Source organism: Lemur catta, chromosome 14, assembly GCF_020740605.2.
Source record: "Lemur catta isolate mLemCat1 chromosome 14, mLemCat1.pri, whole genome shotgun sequence".
Classification (NCBI taxonomy): Eukaryota; Metazoa; Chordata; class Mammalia; order Primates; family Lemuridae; genus Lemur; species Lemur catta.
Window position 1 is genome coordinate 50,131,279 of NC_059141.1, and position 20,593 is coordinate 50,151,871.

The following is a 20,593-nucleotide window of genomic DNA, read 5'->3' on the forward strand; positions in this document are numbered from 1 at the left end:
TCTTTTGCAGCAACTTGGATGGAACTGGTGACCATTATCCTAAGTGTCTCAGGAATGTAAAAAAAGAATACCATGGGTTCTCACTTATAAGTGGGAGCTAAAGTAAGGATATATATGGTCATAAAGCAGTGTAACAGACATTGAAAATTAAGAAAGGGGGTGGCTGGGAGGGTCGTGAGGGTGAAAATCTACCTATAAAGTACAATGTACACTATTCTGGTGACAGGTGTATTACAATTCCTGACCTCAGCACTACACAAGTCATCCGTGTAACAAAAAACACTTGTACCCCCTAAATCTATTAAAATTCTTTAAAAATAGCTTCTGAGAGTTTCTTTTATCAAGCTATTTAAAATAGCGGCTCCCACTGTCTAATCCCTGTATTTTTTCATTATTTTTCTTCAAAATGTTTATCACTATCTGAATGCATCTGTTCACTGAATGTCTCCCCAACCCTTACACACTAGAATGTAAGCTCCTTGAGAGCAGAGGCTTTGTTATCTTCACCACCGTATCCCCCTCGTATAACCGTGCCTGACAAATAGGAGGTATTCGATATGTATTCAATGAATGACCTTCATCTGAAACGTAGAGTTACTAGCAAGAGCGTTTAAGTATATACTCAACTGTTAAGCCCTCCAGAACACGAGGCAAATATTGGCATGCCCCATTATTGACACCTAAGCCAGACGTCCGTCTCTTAGATGACATACGGTAGCGCTTCCGCCCTCGCTCGAATCTCGCTCCTCTCGGAAAAGGAGGGGCGGAGGGTTTGTGTCATCATTCTGCGCCGGCCTGTCCCGCGACGCGCCGGCGGCGCAGCCCTGCGCTCCCCCGGCCTCCCCCTCCCTGGTTCCGCGCTCTGGTTCCGCCATGGAGTCCAACAAGGATGAAGCCGAGCGCTGTATTAGCATCGCCCTCAAGGCCATCCAGAGCAACCAGCCCGACAGAGCGCTCCGCTTCCTGGAGAAGGCACAACGGCTGTACCCGACACCGCGAGTTCGCGGTGAGTGTGAGGTGCCGGAGAGACGGGGACATTAGGACTGGTGGGGGGAATACGGGAACGGACCGATGGGAGCAGTTGGAGGAGGGGGAGGGGTGGCGAGGCGCGGCTACGCCTGCGCACTGAGACGCGCGGTGGCTGCTGGGAGGTGTAGTCTTTGCCTCCCACGCCTCTGCGGGATGCTGGCCACCTTAAGACGGGGGAGGCCGGGACTTCAGCCTTCGGGGTGCTTGTGGAACCCTCTGAGATCTGAGGTTTCCGAGAATGAGACGAGGTGACAGACGGAGCGAAGGAAACTTACCTGGAAGCAAAATTGAACTACTTTTCCCAAGGGGCTGTTCGGTGGCCCAGGGCCAGTTACCGGCCTGGGAAATATTATAGTTCAGGAAAATAAACATAACTCCTCTGCGGGACAGAATGGGTCCTGGAGAGGAAAAGACTTCCGACTTTCGGGCGCCCTGGAAAGGCCCCTCCATATCTTTGCTCCCTCCCACGTCCCCAGACGAGGGTCAAGGACCACCCTCCCAAAATGAGAGCCTGCCTTTTTACCCACTCCGCTCCACCAGCTTGGACGGTCTGCCCTGAAACCGGGCTCCTCACTCCCTGTTGCAGCCTTTTCACCCGCTGATGAGATTCGGAACGGATGGTCTTGTCAGAGATGCCGGTGTCAGCCACCCCCAAACCACCTAAGCCCCAGGAGCCCATCAGCGGCTGGTCACAGGGACTGCTAAGGCTGAGAAGCACCAGGCCGCTCAGCGGCCCTGCACTGAAGGCTCCCAAACCGGGGAGGGAATAGTGAGGTTGTCTTTACCACTTACCACCTCGCTTTACCCGGGAACCCTTTTTTTTTCTCTAACCTAAGTTTTCAGAGAAGTACTCTCTTAATACAAGCCGGAGGGGAGAAGAACACAAGATTTGTGCCTGTGACATGTAACAGGCCCTCAGAAGACCTGGGTCTCGGCCTGACTGTTACCACGTGACCTTCCTGAGCTTCGGTTTCCTTATCTGGAAGATTAGAGGGTTGGTGCAGATAATGTGAATAACAGTAATACCCATAGGCCTTTTGGGTTTAGAAAGCTCATTCACCTGCACATTCTCACTTGAGCCTGCCCTGTGAGAGGCAGAGCAAAGATTATTATCTTTGTTCTATAGATGAGGAAACATGTCAGAGGTAAGGGACTTGCCCAGGATTACACGGCTAGAAGATGGAAAGTCCTGTAACTCTATAAATGTTTATTAAAGGAAAGAAATGAAATTAAACAGCGGCAGCCAGCCTCCTAACCTTCCTGCCCACATGAAATTGAGAAAGGGGAACACTGGTGGAAGAGATGGCCTGGAATGCCTGAACTTTCCTCCCTCCTGACTTTGCAGGTTGATCTTTGGCCTGTTTGCCTGCTCTTGGAGAGGGTTTCAGTCTGTATTTGCCAGGACTCCTGAGGTAACCTGCTCAAGGAGCTTCCGTGTAAAATAAGTCACATTCTGTATAAGTGGGGAGCATGGTGGGGTGTGGGCCCTCCAGCTTTCAAAATTCTGCCTGACTCTGATGTTGCTGGGGGCTCAGAGACAGCCAGCCAAGAAAGGACGGGAACAACAGGGCCTGTGGGATGTTCCCGTCAGCAGGAATGGCTCCTGTGCCAGTTCAGGAGTGTGGATGGGTGTTCTCCCTGGAGCTCAGGCACTGGAATATGCTGAGCAGAAGAGTCACCTGCTGCATATTTGTCATATTCGTGCTCTTCTGGAACTCTATGTATGCCTCATGCATCTATCTATACTTTACCTTGTGCCATCTGCAGCCCTGCACTGAGCTGACGAGGACCTGGGGTTAGTTTAGGCTGGGGACAGGGAAATATCTTGGTTAAAAAATACTAGGTGGTTGTCTGCGCTGGCTGCTTTGGATTTGCACTAATTGCAGATGCTCATTCAATGCAACAAACTTTTGTTGAAGATCTTTTTTGTTTTATGTTGTTTGAAAGTCCTCTGATGCTAAGTGGTATATAGCAGGATTGCTAAAATGTGATCCCTCACCTCAAAAGAGCTTACAATCTAGTGAAGGAGACAAACTTACAGAAAAAAATATTAAAAGGCTGGCCGGGCGCAGTGGCTCACGCCTGTAATCCTAGCACTCTGGGAGGCCGAGGCGGGTGGATTGCTCGAGGTCAGGAGTTCGAGACCAGCCTGAGCAAGAGCGAGACCTCGTCTCTACTAAAAATAGAAAGAAATTATCTGGCCAACTAAAAATATATATAGAAAAAATTAGCCGGGCATGGTGGCGCATACCTGTGGTCCCAGCTACTCGGGAGGCTGAGGCAGTAGGATCGCTTAAGCCCAGGAGTTTGAGGTTGCTGTGAGCTAGGCTGACGCCACGGCACTCACTCTAGCCCGGGCAACAGAGCGAGACTCTGTCTCAAAAAAAAAAAAGAAAAGAAAAGGCAGAAGATAGCAGTGATTGGACAAAATTAAGCCCAGTGTTAGATTGAGGACTTAAGGATGGATATGAAAACCAGCACCCATCATCCACGGGTTCACAGTCTGTGAGAGTGGAGGATAATTTCCAGAACATTAAATTATAAGTAGTGTTAGCTGGATGCGGTGGCTTGTACCTGTAGTCCCAGCTACCTGGGAGGCTGAGGCAGGAGTTCAAGAAGTTTAAGTCCAGCCTGGCAACATAACAAGACCCTGTCTCTAAAAAGGAAAAAAAAAGGATAAGCAGTATAGTGAGTGCTGTAGCAAGGGTGTAAAAATAATGTTATCTCACGGTGAGGGAAGGCTTTGAGGAGTAAGATGTAGGACAGGAGGTAGCATTTGAACTGGGCTTTGCACTGGCGTGAGGCTTGGGGAAAGGCATACTGGGAAAAGACCTGAGACCAGAAGTTGTGAAAGGTTTGGGAGAGGAGATTGAGTGTAGCAAGATTTAGAGGCAGTGGAGGCGGTTGTTTGTATACAGAGAGGATTACGATTAGAAAGTAAGATGGGGCCAGATTATAAAAATCCTTCTCTGCCAGGCCACGATATTTTCACTTTATTCTGTAGTGGTTCAATGGTCTACACTGAAGTTTTGATAGCAAGAATGAGTTAGGGGCACTGTTCTTGAAAGAGAACAGCATGAAGGGTCAATGAGAGGGAAAAGAGACTCAAGACAGGAAACCAGGTGGGAGACAATTGCCTTGAGTAGGTTAGAAGTTATGAGGGCCTGAGATGAGGCAATAAGGATAGGCCATTGGAGAGAAGGCTCCAAGCCTTTTGTGAGAGAGGAGTGCCAAGGAATCAGAATCAAAGCCTGTGTGACCGGGAAGAAACCAGGCTGAGGAACGGGGGTGGGACAAGATGGGCAGAGTGGGAGATGCCAATGGGACATTCGCAAGGAGCCACAACTTGGAGCTGAGGAGAGAGCTCCAGGTTCCAAGGGAAACTCTGGTGTCATCAGTTTGATGGAGCTCATTGGAGTTGTATGTGGCTGAGGTCACTGTGGGAAAGTGTGGAACATGTGGTTGCTGGAGGCACAACCGTGGGCCACACCTGCCCCGAGCCAGAAGGCAAAGGCAGAGGAGCAGAGAGAGACGTAGCAACAGGAAGAGGCAGTCCCAGGAGAGGGCAGCGGCCAGGTAGCCATGGAGAGGTGTCAGCAGGTGGTGAGCAGCGCTGTCACATGCTGCAGGGGCCACATGGGAAAAGGACAAGTTCAGAGATGAAAGGGGAAGGATGAAGAGCATGGGTGGAAGATGGTCTTGAAGAAGTGGAAGGACAGATGGAGGGAGGGTCGGAGTGAGGGAGGCTCAGAGCAACCTTGAAGGGTCAAGGGACCTCACACTATTGGCCTTCCCAGCAAAAAGGACGTGAGAGGACTTGAAACGCCTGCTGCAGGAGGTGGGACAGGGAGCCACTGAGGGCTGGACAGGTAAACTACCTGGGCCCTAAGCTGGAAGGTCACAGGGTAGGGGTGGTAGAACGCCAGTCAGTCCCTTTCTGGGAGTTTCTGTCCAGCACCTGGCAGCCTGGTAGCCACTGGCTTTGGCTGAGGCTTTGCAATAATGGTGGAAGGTAACAGGTTTTCCAGGGAGCTCGTGAGAACATCTGTAGGCCTCTGTTTCCCTGGCATACAAAGAGAAGGTCAGCCTGGATAGTCTCTAAGGGTCCTTGTTGCTCAGGCTGCTGAGGTTCTATGAAACGGCTGGCTCTGGGGTCCAGGCTAAGTCAGGAAGGCAAGCTGGGAAGGCTAGCCCACAAGAGAGGGCAGGATTAGCTGCCGAGGGATTTTGGCATTCAGGGCCCAGGAATGAGGGATGTTCTACTGCTGGTGAGGTCTGGGATGGGGCCGTTCGTTCAAGTCGGTCAACCCTCACAGGCCCCACCGTGCACTCAACCCCTTCCATTCACTTTATTTCACTGAATCTTTTTTTCTTTTCTCCTCGAATCAGACATCCCCCTGAACCAGAACAGATTCGGGGAGACTCCCTCACTGAATAAGCCGTCAGAGCACCACTGTGAGAGCAGGGATCATGTCTTCACTGAGAATTAGATAACCTGATCCAGAACTGTCCGTCTCCAATCCCAGGCTCTAGCCCCACTACGGCCTCTATTCCTGGACTCGCTTTGTGCACTATGGGTACATAGAGCCTGGAGACTCAACGACTTACCTAATAACAAAAGTAACAGTCACAGATAACACTTAATACTTGCCAGGTGCCATGCTGAGTTCTTTAGATACATTCACTTATTTACTCTTTAAACTCTTACAAGGGAGATACAATTTTGCATAGAGAAGCTAAGTTACCTTGTCCCAGATGACCCTGCTAGCAAGTGGCAGAGCCAGGTTTGAACCAGTCAGGCAGCCTGACTCTCTAGTCTGGGTTTGGGGAAGGGCAGCCCTTGGTGGCTCTGACCATAGAAATCTTCTCACCTGCCACCTTTCCACCCCAGCTCTGTCCTCTTCCACCCATTCCCTTCCTTTTTACAGGTCTGCCAGCTTTACGGGGAAGGGCAGAGCCAGGGTGACTTTAAGCTGTTTTATCTCCTTTTGTGACATTGCTTGTCAGCCACTGTGCCAAGAGGGATGTAACAGTGAGTCAGGATAAGGTGGTCACATCCCACAGGCCTGGCTGAGGGGCTGTCCAGGCTGCAGGAGGGACCTACCTGCCAGCAACCAGAAATCTAATATCCAGCTCAAGCCAGGAGCCTTCCGTGTGGCGCGGAGCACATCCCTTCCCCTTCAGGCTTTCTTTCTGCGGTGTAGGGAAATCAGTGGCTGACTCCATGTACTTGCCTTGAAAAGCTTCCACAAGCTTCCCCGAGAAGTCCTGGAGAGAGCCCATCCCATTTCCTGGCTGGAGCTCCTGCTTATCTATGGCAGTTGAATAACTGGTTATTTTGCCCTTAGGACATGTCAGGTCCGCTTGGACCACTGGAGCTTCCAGAGAAACCAAAATAAACAACTTCTTAAAAGCCTTAGGAAACCAGCAAACCAGTTCTTCCCTCTGTCCCCTCTTAACCAGCATCTCTTCGTTCTTCTTGCCATTCCCTGCGTCCCTGGCATGGACCTGGTGTCTGGAATGGCCTGAAACCTCGTGGTTACAACTGGGCCCAGAGCCTGCTGAGCACTGAGACTTTGACCTTCCTAAGCCATAGAGCTCCCCCACCACCCAGCCCGCCCCCTGCCGTGGGTTCCCTCGCCTCCCTGGCCAGCATGCTCCTGCGGCCCCCAGCTCATCAGCCCAGGTCATGATATTAGCAGCTACTCATTTTTGATGTATTTATTTTTGAGAGATGGTCTCGCTCTGCTGCCCAGGTTAAAATGCAGTGAGTGGCCTGATCATAGCTCACTCTTTGCGGTCTGGAACTCCTGGGCTCAAGCGATTCTCCCACCTCAGCCTCCCAAAGTGCTAGGAATACAGGCGTCAGCCACTGCGCACGGCCTCATTTTGAGCTTTTGCTCAATGGCAGTCTCTGTGCCAGGTGCTTACACACATTACCCCATTTCATCCTCATACCAAAATAGTGAGAGATTTCATAGATCAGCCAGGTCAAACTGCTAGGAAGTAGCAGAGCTGAGATTTGAATATGAGTCTTTCTAAATTTAATGTCTCTTCTGTGCTTGAAGTGACTTTGCTGGCAGGACCCCACCCTCCCAACACCGTCACACATGTGTGGTCCAGGAGAGCAGCATAGCTAAGAGCGTGGACCCTGGAGCTGGACATCCTGGGGCTCAAACACAGCTCTGCCACTTGACCAGCTGTGCAGCCATGGCGGCAGTCTGCCTCGGCACCTTCTTCCTGCAGTGGGGGTAGGTGCCGAGACCTACCTTCTGGGGCTGTTGTGCTGGTAAATGAGCTCATCTGTGTGGAGCACGGTGCGGTGCCTGCCTGACGCGTAGTGAGCACTCAGTAATAGAAACAGTCACTGCTATTGCTGCTCTCCGAGCACGCTCTCCGGGTTTGCTGCAGGAGACCCTCCTCCTCCCTCATGTGAGGCAAGCTCAGCTGCCAGCTACTGTGTTTAGATTTCCCAGCTGAAGATCAGCAAGGTCACGCCAGTGGCCCAGGGCACGGTGATCCACTGGAGCCCCAGTACTCTGTTCCCAGCAAGCCCTGCCCCATGGCCCTGAGGTGAGACCGAGGTGTGTTGCAGTAGAGGGGTGTCTGACACCTGGCACAGGGCCTTGAGGCCAGCAGGCACCTGGCTTGTTGGAAGGGATCTGGGGCCAGCTCAGGCTGTGCTGCCGTCCTTCCTTAGCACAGAGGTGTCCTCGCTCTCTGCAGAGGTCCAGATGCCTGTTTTGCCAGGAGCCTGCAAAGGCTTCGGGATTTTACTACCCAGGGCACTGTGTCCCGGGCATGACTGGGGTTTCTGAGAAATAGTTTTGTGCCTGGAATAAGTGGGCACCGGGGTCTTCTGCCAGAAATTTGGACCTTTCGTCATTGAGTCAGCAGGAACCAGGGCCTTACATTTGAATAGCTGTGACCCTGTGTGAGGGTGACAGCTAATGCCCCGTAAAACATTTGACATGGCCAGCCATTTGAAAAAATGTAAAAAATAGCAAGTAGTGAGAACAGCAGATATTTTCCTGAGTCTCACGCCATCCCTGGCTGTCTTGGGCAAACTCATTTCCCCTGTTCCTCTTCACAGCTAAGCAAAGGCCTCCAGGAAACCTCTCAGACCAATCCCACCTGAATCAGGGGGTCCTGCGAAGTGGGGTCCCCATTGCAGAGTACTTTGCCCATCTCAGCTGTCAGCATGTCGAGTCTGTGGAACTCACTACTTTGGGATTTTAAAAACCTGAAGGGTTAATGGTTTGTTCTTATGCTGAGTTTAAAAATAACCTATATACTCTGTATGACACTACAGTATGCTTAAAAATGGTTAACATAGTAAATTTTATGAGTTTTTTTTGTTGTTTTTTTTTTTGGTTGAGACAGAGTCTCACTCTTTTGCCCGGGCTAGAGTGCCGTGGCGTCAGCCTAGCTCACAGCAACCTCAAACTCCTGGGCTCAAGCAATCCTCCTGCCTCAGCCTCCCCAGTAGCTGGGACTACAGGCATGTGCCACCATGCCTGGCTAATTTTTTCTATATATTTTTAGTTGTCCAGATAATTTCTTTCTATTTTTAGTAGAGACAGGGTCTCGCTCTTGCTCAGGCTGGTCTCAAACTCCCAAGCTCAAACGATCCGCCTGCCTCAGCCTCCCTGTGCTGGGATTACAGGCGTGAGCCACCACGCCCGGCCAAGTTTTTTAATACGATAAAAAAAAAACTCTATCTTATCCTGAACTAAAAGGAAATATCAATTACATTAAAACAGCCCAAAATTTTTTAAACTAGGAAGCAAAGTATTAAAATTAATATTACCTTACTATCAATGTAGTATTAGTTTTATACTAATAATGATTTAATATTAATTTTTTTTTTTTAAGAGACAGGGTCTTGCTCTTAAAGGTCACCCAAGCTGGAGTGCAGTGGCACCATCACAGCTCAGTGCAGCCTCCAACTCTGGGGCTCAAGTGATCCTCCTACCTCAGCCTCCTAAAGTGCTGGGATTATAGGTATGAGCCACCATGCCTGGCAGTGTTAAAACATTTTTAAAACCAATGATACGAATGAAAAACAACAGGGCATAGAGCAATGGACTGAATATTTTGGGTATTCAGAATGTGGTGCAGTGCAAAGAGAGAAGTACATAGATTTGAATGCGTTCAATAGGGAAAAAATGGATTCATAAAAGAAAACAGAGCTTAGTAAAACTAAACAAATACATTGAAAGAAATAACAAAGTAATATTTAATGAACTCTAAATCAAATACTATAGGGTTTATTACTAAAACGTAGTGTGCTTTTTGAAAAGACTATTAGAATATCAAGATTCTGCCAAAATTTATTAAGAAAAGAGATGTGTATATAAATGTGCTATCTGAAAAATAAGGGAATTACTACAGATTTATCCATGAATTATGTGGATTTATTGTTAATTTTTATTAATAAAATTAATGTTGCTTGTATTTTAAAAAAATGACCTGTATCCTGGCTAGTCCTGGGGACTGTGGCTCCCAAGAGAGCAGGTGACTATCCCCCCACTAGTGCCCACAGGCCCAAGTCAGGGGAGGAGCGAGTGACTTGCTGGGAGGGGACGCCGGGGGATGCAGAGGCCCTTGGCCGAGGCTCGCAGCCTTGCTGGCGCAGGAGCCTTGAATAGTTTCCTCGCCTTGCACAGCCCTGATCGAGTCCCTCAACCAGAAACCACAGACTGCCGGTGACCAACCCCAACCCACAGACGCAACCCATGCCACCCATAGGAAGGCAGGTGGCACCGATGCCCCCTCGGTCAATGGTGAAGCTGGAGGAGGAGAGAGCACCAAAGGCTACACTGCAGAACAAGTGGCAGCTGTGAAAAGGTAGAAGGCTGGGCCGGGTGGGCAGGGGCCAGAGCCTGGAATGTCAGGGAAGCCTAGAGAAGGCTTCCTGCAGTGTGTCCTCCATGGCTCATCTGTCCGTGCTCTGGATGGGGCCCTAGCAGGAGGGTCTTGGGAGATGGAAGATGTCCTTATTATTATTATTACTTTCCACAAGGCCTGGGAATACAGCATGGGAACCAGGGCTCCACTCACTACCCCTTTGGCCAAGACAACTCACAGCAGAGGCTGGAAACGCTGACACTGCCAGCTTCCCCTGCCACCGGCCAGGCGGGCCCCAGGCGTCTCTATACATCTCTGTTTATCAGATGGAGATGGACACTGGTTTCCCCCTCCAGATTCTCCCCCAACCCACACCCCGCCCTCAACAAAGCCCCTTTCAGACCAGAGGCTGTGTGGGGCAGAGTGGAGACAGAGGGCAGAATTATCTCTCTGGGGCTGTGGGCAGGCCCTGCACAGAGCAGCTCACTGCCAAGCCTTCTCAGGACGAGACATTCCCATCTCTCATTTCTCCCAAGGCATCCCACCCACTAGCCTCAGGACTCCCCCCGGGGTCGTGCTCCCATCTCCGGACAAGCTTCAGGACTGGGAGTCGGCCTCCGTGTGACTCAGCATGACTGTAGTTGCCATAAAGCATAGGCCAGATTTGCACTTCTCTGACCAGGCAGGGTTTTGACCCGAAAAGCCTATCAGTTGTAGGTAGTAGAAACGGATTTATGAGATATCGGAAAGGCCTAGAAAAGGCCAAGAACGAGAGGGTCTCCAGGGACCCAGAGAATAAGAATTGATGGAAGAGAACCAGGCTCTCTTTAGGGCCTTGAGGTTGAGGGGAACAGACACCTGCCATTTCTGGCCTTTATGTTACCCACTCAAGACTCAGACTGTCAGGGGAGAGTGCAGTTGGCTGGGCTTGGGACTCACCTGCCCTGACGTGATAGACATTGACAGTTTTGGTTTTCTTTTTTTAAGAGACAAAGTCTCTCTCTGTCGCCCAAGCTAGAGTACAGTGGCACAGTCATAGCTCACTATAACCTTGAACTCCTGGGCTCAAGTGATCCTCCTGCCTTAGCTTCCCAAGTAGCTGGGACTACAGCTATGCACCACCAGGCCTGGCTAATTTTTTTATTTTTTGTAGAGATGGGGTCTCGATATGTTGCCCAGGCTGGTGTCCAACTCCCCAGTTCAAGCAATCCTCCTGCCTCGGCCTCCCAGAGGGCTGGGATTGCCGGCGGGAGCTAGCGCGCCGGCCTGGCAGTCCTTCTGAGGTTGCCTCTGGTGAGGGAACTGTTAGCAGAAGGGAAAGGGACACTGGCCTGGCAAAAAGCAGCGGCTGCCCCCTCTTAAATCCTAAATGTATCCTTGGTGTTTCCAGTGGGCCCATCACAGTTGGAGCTCACAGTGGCTCCTTGTCCCAGAGGTCAGATAGCTGACCCGGAGGAGCTGTCCGCCACGCCCTGCTAGTCCCCCTGCAGCCTGCTCAGAGCTGTGGGCCCCACGCTGCCTGTTCGTTGCCCACCGCACCACCATGCTCTTCTCCCTCTTCAGGGTCAAGCAATGTAAAGATTACTACGAGATCCTGGGGGTGAGCAGAGGGGCCTCCGATGAGGACCTGAAGAAGGCCTACCGCAAACTGGCCCTCAAATTCCACCCAGACAAGAACCATGCTCCTGGCGCCACTGAAGCTTTCAAAGGTAAGCCGGCCCTGGTTTCCTGGTGTTTTGGTATTTTTATCTCCTGTCCTTGGGAGGGAATAAGGGCCAAGACAACTTTCCCAGGAAGCGAGGGGCAGAAGGAAGTAGTCTCGGGCCCAAGTCGCACAGGCTCAGAGGCTGCTTCCTGGGAAGAAGGTCCTAGTGGCCACCCTTGCTACGGAGAGTCTGTCAGAGCTCAGACAGCACCACTCCTGCCTCCCCTTCCTCCTTGTTCCCTGGGGTTGCAGTGGGAGTGCTAAGGCAGGAAAGTTCTAGTGGCTTCTCCAAGGTCACACGGTGGTGGAGTGACTCACTTGTGTGCACTTCCCCATCCTGGCATCTTGTAGCTTCCCATCAGGGAAACAGTTTCCCTGCGGAGGGGCGGGGTATCCTCAGGTCCGGGTCCTCTGGCCTGGTGGCCTCCTCAGTACCAGCACCTACAGCTGTGTCCCCCTATACATGCACCTGCAGTGGGGGACGTGGCAGTCTCTCTGGTCTCCGAACCCTTTGGTTCTGGGATGGGTACTTCCTTTCTGGCTGAAATCATAAGGCACCCTTCATTCATTTATACTGTCACTGAACCTATGAGGCAGACACACATGCTGACCTCGTGCCAGCACTGTGTTGCCGGGTGCTGCACTTCGCGTCCCCTAGACATCTCTCCTCCCGTTCCCCCTTTGCCCACCTCCTCGGGAGGTGGCGTGGTAACTAGCCCTATCTCACCTGGCCAGGCCATGCAGCACTGGGGCTGTGACCATAGCCAGGGTGAGAGCCTGTGGCAGAGCAGACCCCGTCCCTGGTGTGGTCTCCGAGGGGCCTGCCCTAGAAGGAGCAGGGAGGCCAGGGAGCTGTGGTTAATGTTTCTCCAGCCCTGACTTCTGCCTGCAACCTGCCCCGACAAGTACTGAGATGCCAGTTTGGGGCTTGTCAAACAAGGAGGAGGAGGGGATTCTTCCCTCCTGTGCCCAGGGCTTGCAGGCTGTGTAGCAGATGCAGCTTTCACCCTCTGCTCAGAGAGTGGGCAGCTGAAGGAGAAGGAGCAAGACACTGAGGAGGCCTGGAGCTGGGGTCCTTTGGAACACAGGCTTCCTGCCCAGGGGGCTCTGGTGGGGAGGCCTCAGGCCCAGGTAGGAAACAGCAGCTGGGGCCTGGACCCCGGGGAGGGGAGGACATAGCCCAGCCACATCACCAGCAGTGGAGGAGTCTGGACCAGAACCCCGGGACTGGCCTTTCCCTGCAGTCCCTGCTGCTTTCCGGTGTACAATGAGGACACCGTGTGTTCATTTGGCTTCTGTGTCTTACTGTGCCTTCAAGATTATATAATCTCCAGGAGGGACACCCAATGCCATCGGGCACCTCAAGAGAGAGGAATGAGGAAAGGGGATTTTGATGGTTTTTTTGAAGTCAGAGAGAAAACTTGAAGCAAGGCCCAGCTAGGCTTCAGTCCTGGCTCTGCGACATCAGAGCTACGTAAGCGTAGGCAAGTCAGTTAACCTCGGGGAGCCTCCGTTGTGTCATTGGTAAATGGAGGTAGGGTTGCTGCTATGAGTCAATGAGATAAGGCCCGGAAGAGCCGGGCACGTAGAAAAGGCTCAACCATCGTCATGACCAGTTGGACGAGTAGAGGGAGGGGTCTGAGTGTGAACCCTCCACCCAGCCCAGGCTGCCCAGATTCACGCAGGGCTCTTCCTGCGCACCCTCCTCCCCGCGCTGGCCGGGCACCCAAGTTTCCACCAGCTCCAAGGACCCCCGCTTCCTAAAGCACCACTGGAGTACCTGAAAAATGTGAGCACTCGGCCCACACCCCGCATCCTCAGGCTCTGCCCTCCTGCCTCCTTTCCAGCCATTGGCACAGCATATGCGGTCCTTAGCAACCCAGAGAAAAGGAAGCAGTATGACCAGTTCGGTGACGACAAGAGCCAGGCAGCCCGGCACGGCCATGGGCATGGGGACTTCCACCGTGGCTTTGAGGCTGACATCTCCCCTGAAGACCTCTTCAACATGTTCTTTGGCGGTGGCTTCCCTTCTAGTAAGTCCCCCGCTGTCCCCACAGCCAGGTCTCCCTGGGGGTGATGGTGGGGACTGCACGCTGGCCTCTCCCTTTCCCAGCAGCCCCAGCTCCTGACTCACTCCCTCTGACCCCCAGGTAATGTCCATGTCTACAGCAACGGCCGCATGCGCTATACCTACCAGCAAAGGCAGGACCGCAGGGAGAACCAGGGTGACGTGAGTGAGGAAGAGCACGGGAGGGCACTGAGCCCACCCTCGGGTCCGGGGCCTGGAGGAGGGAGTTACATCCCACGCTGTTCTTTCTGGGACCAGCAATGTCCTCAGAGCTCAGCCAAGGAGCCATCTTGGCCTTCCCCCTTGCTATTCTGCTGAGTGACACCAGAGGGAGCCACACTCCACGGTGCCCACAGGAGTGGGGGCATTTGCTGGCCTCTCTTGGGAACGTCATGCAGAAGCTTCTCCACCTGCAGACAGGGTCAAATGTCAGTGGCTTCTGTGCAGCCCATTCATTCCTAAAGCCAAAGTGACATTTTCCAAGCAATGGAAAATTAAACTTCATAGGAGAATTGTAAAGGGTGACAACATGGGTGCCAATTCTTCTTGCCTTTTGGCACTTTTTAAAAAATGCATACATACCTATAACTAGGCAATGCTTCAATTATATATCCCACACATTATATATGCTACAGATCAAAGAACAGCTAGCTGGCTAAAATTAAAATATTGTGGACAACTGCAGAGCATTTTATTAAATTCTGGCAGGTGGGAGGGGTTCACATTTGCCTCAGCAATGTTTATTTGTTCATTTTTTTTAACTTTTATTCTGTATTTAACATACAGAAGAGTTTTTAAAATCACAAATTGTCACACAATGAATAAATATTTTTAATTGGTAATTTTTAAATTGGTAATATATTTGTATGGTTCAAAATTCAAAAAAGATGTATTTAGTGCAAGCCTCCTTCCAGCGCTGGCTGCCAACTCCTGGAGACAGCCACTTTTGCTGTGTTTTTTTTGTTTTCTTCCCTGAGTAAACGCAGGTACCTTGTCCCCTCCTGCATTTAATGCCTGCTGCTGCCTTGTTTTGTCTGGGGGAGCTGGCAGTGGAGAAGCATCTGTATTTTGGGGGCGTGTGGGAGGCAATGGCAGAGCATGGTATCACGGCCACCCAGGCCCCATTGTACTGTGGAGCTGGTGGCGATTGTGGCGCATGCCACACCCCACCCAGGTCCGCCTAGGTGACCGTCGGCTCTTCCCTCCAGGGCGGGCTAGGGGTGTTTGTGCACCTGATGCCCATCCTCATCCTGATCCTCGTGTCTGCTCTCAGCCAGCTTATGGTCTCCAGTCCGCCCTACAGTCTGAGCCCGAGGCCGTGAGTACCTGCAGCTGGGCAGGGTGGGCAGTGAGCAGACAAGGGGCTTGGGAATCTCATCTCGCTTCGGGGGCCTTTCTTCCCATCCTGATCCAGCAGGTTCTCCATCATAGTGCAGAAAGCTGGCTTAGAATCAAGAAAAGGTACTTTCTCTGTCAAGCTGAAGTTCTTAAGCTTTTTAGGACCGTGATCTGCTAAGAGAATGTAGTGAAAGCTACAGAGCTTGTCCCTGGAACAGCGCACGCGCACATGGCTTTGCACCTGATCTCAGGGGCTCTCCACCCCCATCTTACCTGCTGACCCCAGATTAAGAGCCTCTGCTCTTCGATTCTGGTTGGGGTCCATGAGACCATGGAAAGAACAGGCGCTCTAGAGTCAGAGCAAGGGCGGCTTTGAATCCCTACTTCTCCACTAAGGAGCTGTGTGACCCTAGACACGTTACATAACCTTGGATTCCTCATCTATAAAATGGGAATAATAATATCTACCCACTTGTGAAAATTGATGCGTAATACATATAAAATGTCTAGCTCATTAGAAATACTCAAACAATATTTGTTGGATGAATACTTGGTTGTGATTGCCAGTAGTGAACTTGGGCAAGTTATGTGACCCTTTAAGGCTCCCCTCATTTATTAATATTTCCAGCACCTGGCGCAGTATCGGATCCGTAGTGGGTGCTCAGCTGCTGTGGGTGGAAGCCCTCTGTGCCCACCAAGCTGCCTGCCTCCGCCTGGGAGCGCAGCAGGATCCCTCTCAGCCAGCAGGGGGCAGAGTTGGTCCACTGGCCCCACAGCAGCCGGGAGCTCTGGCGAGATGCCAGCCCCATTTGTCCTGCAGCTGGAAAGATGAGAGGCAGCAGTGGGGTGAGGCAGGGGCCTCCGCACCTGAGCATTGACTCCTGTCTGGGTGCTGACGCTCTACCCACAGCCTGCAGACCCTGTGATTGGAGCTGGAAGGGTACAATTCCTTGCAATCCTTCCTGTCATTCTGTTCATAAGCCTCTTAACTCTAGATTGCGAGCTCCTAGATAGGCAGGCAGGCAGGCGCTCGGCAATGATTGACTTAGGGGATTAGTGGGGAAATGGAGGCACAGAAGGTAGAGCCCAGACTCCCTCTGGGGTCCCTCACTTCCCAAGGCCAGGGCCTCTCCTCAGAAAGGTAGTTCTCCCCAAGGCCCCAGGTCAACAGTGTGGTAAGCAGAGAGCCTGAAGGAAAGGCTTGCCGTGGCCTGGGCCGCCTGGGTAGGAGGGACACTGGCTTTTCTTTAGATCCTCATTTTGGGTAGTCTGTGAGCTCCTGCCCTAGACTGGAAGGGAACCGACTACTCCTGTGGCCTCCATGGCACCTCCTGTCATGAGACCCCATCATCCCTACAGCTGCCCTGGGCCTCGGGGCTAATGCCCGCTTTGTGCCTCGTATATTTCACCCAGGTCGGTGGGCCACGTCCACAGGCGGGTCACTGACCACCTGAGCGTCGTCTACTATGTGGCAGACACCTTCTCTGAGGAGTACACAGGCTCCAGCCTTAAAACGGTGGAACGGAATGTGGAAGATGATTACATCGCCAACCTCCGAAACAACTGCTGGAAGGAAAAGCAGCAGAGTGAGTGTGTGTGTCTGTGTGTGTGTGTGTGTGTGTGTGTTTTAGGGGGGTGGCCAGGGACAAAGCTTGAGAACAGGGAAAAGAGAAAGCCCTATTCGCCCAGTGCTTTGAGGGCCTGGCACCTGACAGTGCCCTGTGCCAGCCACCTCCCAGCCAAGAGCTGGACTCCACTCCTGTGTTTCCCTGGGGCTGGGAGCCAGGGGCCACCTGGTGATTTCCCCCAGGTTCCCGTAAATCACTGCAATCAGCCTGACGTTTGGCTGCCAGAGGTAAGTATGTGGAGACGGATTGGAGCAGATCTCTGCCCGCTGATTGTGCATCTAGATCCATCTGTGGGCCCCTGGGGAGGTCTGACCAGGATGACAGGTTCTCACCTTGGCCAGCCTCACCCACACTCTAGAGAAAGGGGCCTCTGCCATCCCTCTCCCACACTGGGACCATAGTCTTTGCTCCCCCAGCATCTTCCCGAGTGGGAGGCCAGCTCTACCCGAGCTCCTGGGCCCAAACAGCCTTTCTCCTCCCCCACAGGCCCAAGCAGGCTTCCTAGCAGGCTTTGGGAGGTACTGGGTGTGCCCTAATCCTGTCCCATTGCTTTGCAGAGGAAGGCTTGCTGTACCGGGCCCGCTACTTTGGCGACACAGATATGTACCACAAAGCACAGAAGATGGGTACCCCAAGCTGTAGCCGACTGTCAGAGGTGCAGGCCTCCCTGCATGGATAGTCCTGGGCCTGCCACGCCACCAAGGTCCAAGTATGAGCCGGGGCTGCCTCCACCCTGCAACTCCTGGCAGCTTTGGCCCTGGTCATGAGGCAGAGGAGGGAGGGAAGGAGAAAGGGCAGAAACCTGGTATTGTGGCAAAGACTATTGTCCCAGCGTGACCTCCACCCTCCAGAGATGGGGCAGCTCTGGGGCCTACTTGTTTGAGCCCTCTAGTGACACTCTCCACCCACTACTCCACTCTGCTCCCTGGCTCTGGGGCTGTGGGTATCCAAGAGCCAGGCAGAGCAGGAGCGATTGCTGAGGGCTACTCCTGGATCCTTGGTCCACTCCAGCCATCAAGTCACCACGGCCCTTTCCCAAGTACAGCAGAGTGTTGTCTGTGCCCTGGTATTTAGACCACCAAATATTAAATATTACCAAGCCTAAGATAGGCCCACACACACTGCCTACCCTGTACCTGGAAGAACCATGTGGGAACAGGGGGCACCAAGAGCCTTCCTCCTCTGTCCTCCCAGGCAGGAGGAAATCCAACAAGTAAGTGGGCAGCCCGACAGCGGGCGGGAGCTGACAGGCCTGGAGGCGAGAGAGGGCTGTGCAGCCTGACTGCTCCCCACTCCGAGACACTGAGACACTGCTGCACCTGGCAGCCTGGAAGCCACAGGCATCCGGCCCTGCCCAGGCATCTCGCCTGTGGTCTGAGGAAGGGAACAGAAGGTCATGAGTTCAGGGTCAGATGCAGCCACTCAGCATAGAAGGGTGGGGAAAAACGAGAGTTGCTGGTAACGGGCTCACCACCTCCTTTGGCCCTGCATGTGGGGGTAGTGGGCTCTGTTCCCAGCATTCGCCAGAGGGGGCAGCTTGGACCAAGCCCAGAGGAGTGTGGGCAGAGCCGGCAAAGGTTCTCTGTGCCTGGATCCAGCTGCAGGCTCTGCTTTGAGGCCGCTTGCTCGTTCCCCGGTGCAGCGGGCTGCAGGAGCGGCTTGGCGGGGGCCAAGCGAGCGGCCCAGGACCGCGGTGAGGAGGCCTGCTTGCACGTGGGGGCTGAGCTAGAGGCGCTGGAGCCGCGTGACTGCCGCGCTAACTGTTGCCACTCTCCTCCCCAGACTATGAAATCCCTGGAGAATTTTTGGTGACAAGCACTGAGCCAAGGTGATGGACTGTATATTTAAGGAAAGACATACAAAGAAAAAAAATTAAAACGGAATTGGAGGCCGAACGCCGCACAACTACCCTCTCTCTCACCCAGTAAATGCAGAAAGCTCTTAGGACAGACAGAAAACCTGCCACGGGGCTGCTTCCCTCCCTCCCAGGGCTGGCAGAGGCTCCGCTCTCTCCTAGGATACAGAAACCATGGCAACGAAACTAGAATGTAAAACTTGCAGCAAATGTCTGTGGGAAGCGTTGGGGGAGGGGGTTGCCCAACTGCCTTCCTCCCCCTCCCAGGAGCCACCACCAGTCACCTCTCAGGAGAAGCCAGAGGTGTTGGCCACGGGCAGGAGGAGGAAATAGAATTCTCCACAGAATGTAATTTATAGATGCGTATATACATATATATATCTATTTATATGTAAATAGGCATATATAAAGATATATAGAGAGAGAGAGTCTACTTTTTGAACTATGCAGGGATTGGTTAAGTTGTTTAGCTTTCTTCCATGTTGTAGAAAATGAGGCGTATTTGGGGAAGGCAACCTGGAAAAGCTAGACATTAGCTGTAGCTGACAGCGTAAGGAAAGTCGGGTCATGTGCTTTTAACATCCCCCTGCGCCCCAGCCTGTTTGTGAAGGCAGCAGTAATCATGATGGTCTGAATCCACAAAGGCCGCCAGGTGTCAGGGTAAGCGGGAGAGGAGCAGGCCATGGAGGGCGAAAGGCAGCCCCAGGGGCAGGTGCCAGGTCAGTATTGAGTCGTGGCAGAGCCCCCCCCCCCGCCCTTCCCCCACAGAACCTGCTGGAGCGAGACCACCCGCCTCAGGCTGTCCCTCTCCTTCGGCCAGCTCAGGTGGGCTCTCTGTCCTGGTACCCAGGAGCCCCCCAGCCTCCTGCTCACAGAATGGCAGGGCTTGGAGAAGGGGCCGGGTCCTACCTAACCACTTCCCCGCCCCTAAGTCCCTAAGTGGGTTTTGCCTTATAGGTATCACAGGGCACAGCTCCATCATTGCCACTGGGTTTCCCTAAGTTGTGCGTCCAGGACTCCAGAAGGCTCTTCCTCCTTCTTCCTCCAAGATTCAGACAGTGGTGCCCAGGACCTCGGGGCAGTGGCCCCGCCCCTGAAGAACAGTCAGTGCCTGTGGGCGCCTCTGTCTTCACCCTCCACGGATGTGACTCCACCGGCCTCCTCTCACACTTTGGACAAAGGATACATCGGAACCACAATAGTTCTCTTACCCTCTCCTTCCAATGAAGATTTTTCGCAAAACAACAGTTGCTGCCAGGGAGGGAGGTTTTATTTATTCCCACAGTTTATACTGGGCCTTTTGGAATTACCATTTTTCCTGAGGCGGTGGGTGTGTCATTGAGCCTGCTGTCTTCCAAAGCCTTACTCTTCCCGAGCTGCCAGCCGGGAGGTGGTAACGATCCTCCCAGAATTTCTCTTTGCTCTTTTTTTAAAAATCCCCCAACAAATAGGATTCTTGCTGGGAAAGGAAATTTGGTAAGGAAATGTCAAATCTGGTTTTTAAACAAGGTCCCACCCTGCAATGAAGCGGCCACTCCAGCCCAAAGAGATCATAAGAACTGGACATGGGCCAGAATGCCCGCCCGCGGTGGCCCTGGTGCTCTGCCCCCACTAACCCGACTGGTCTTGGTAGATGTCCCTAGATGGGCTGAGCCATGTGCAATAAGAACATAGATCCTAAGAGATCCCCCGAGAAGCTGTATTTCTTGAATTAGAATTCTGAAATTGTACACCTATAAATATATGTTTATTATGTGATTGGCCGTGGTGGGTCTGCATTGAGCAGGGAGGCTGAGGTGGGGTGGGGGGCACAAGCACCTGTTCATACTGACACTGTCCACCCCATGCCACAAGGAGTTCTTGCTGACAAGCCTGAATTTCTCCCTCCTATCCCCAGCTGACAGCCACTTAGGTCACAAGTGCCAGGCAAGTCCAGGCAAAGGGGAGGGGGCTCGGTGGCTACGGGTGTGCAGGACCTGAGCAGGCCAGGACCCTGACGCCAGTCCTGGGCCACAACCACCACCTCTGCTTCCCCATGTCCCTCCACCCGATTCCTCTGTGGCCGGCTCTGCGCCTGAGCAAGACATTCCCAGTGCCCCGTCCCCAGCCCGGAGCTCTCC

The 20,593-nt window shown here is 52.7% G+C and overlaps 1 protein-coding gene across 5 annotated transcripts; it reads left to right on the forward strand.

Annotated features, from left to right (window-relative positions):
- Positions 1-612: 612 nt before the first annotated feature.
- DNAJB12 (DnaJ heat shock protein family (Hsp40) member B12) lies at positions 613-20,231 on the forward strand. Of its 5 annotated transcripts, none has more exons than XM_045569195.1 (9): positions 613-1,006; positions 9,699-9,879; positions 11,443-11,588; positions 13,432-13,617; positions 13,735-13,814; positions 14,861-14,970; positions 16,404-16,576; positions 17,176-17,273; positions 18,401-20,231. In XM_045569195.1, exons 1-9 carry the CDS (start codon positions 874-876, stop codon positions 18,428-18,430), a joined length of 1,137 nt encoding a protein of 378 aa, XP_045425151.1. In that variant the 5' UTR covers positions 613-873; the 3' UTR covers positions 18,431-20,231. The 5 variants fall into 5 exon arrangements, with proteins under 5 accessions (XP_045425151.1, XP_045425150.1, XP_045425153.1 ...); XM_045569194.1 differs by having other exon boundaries at positions 619-1,006; positions 19,431-20,231; XM_045569197.1 differs by having other exon boundaries at positions 797-1,006; positions 17,176-17,327; positions 19,431-19,520.
- Positions 20,232-20,593: the final 362 nt, after the last annotated feature.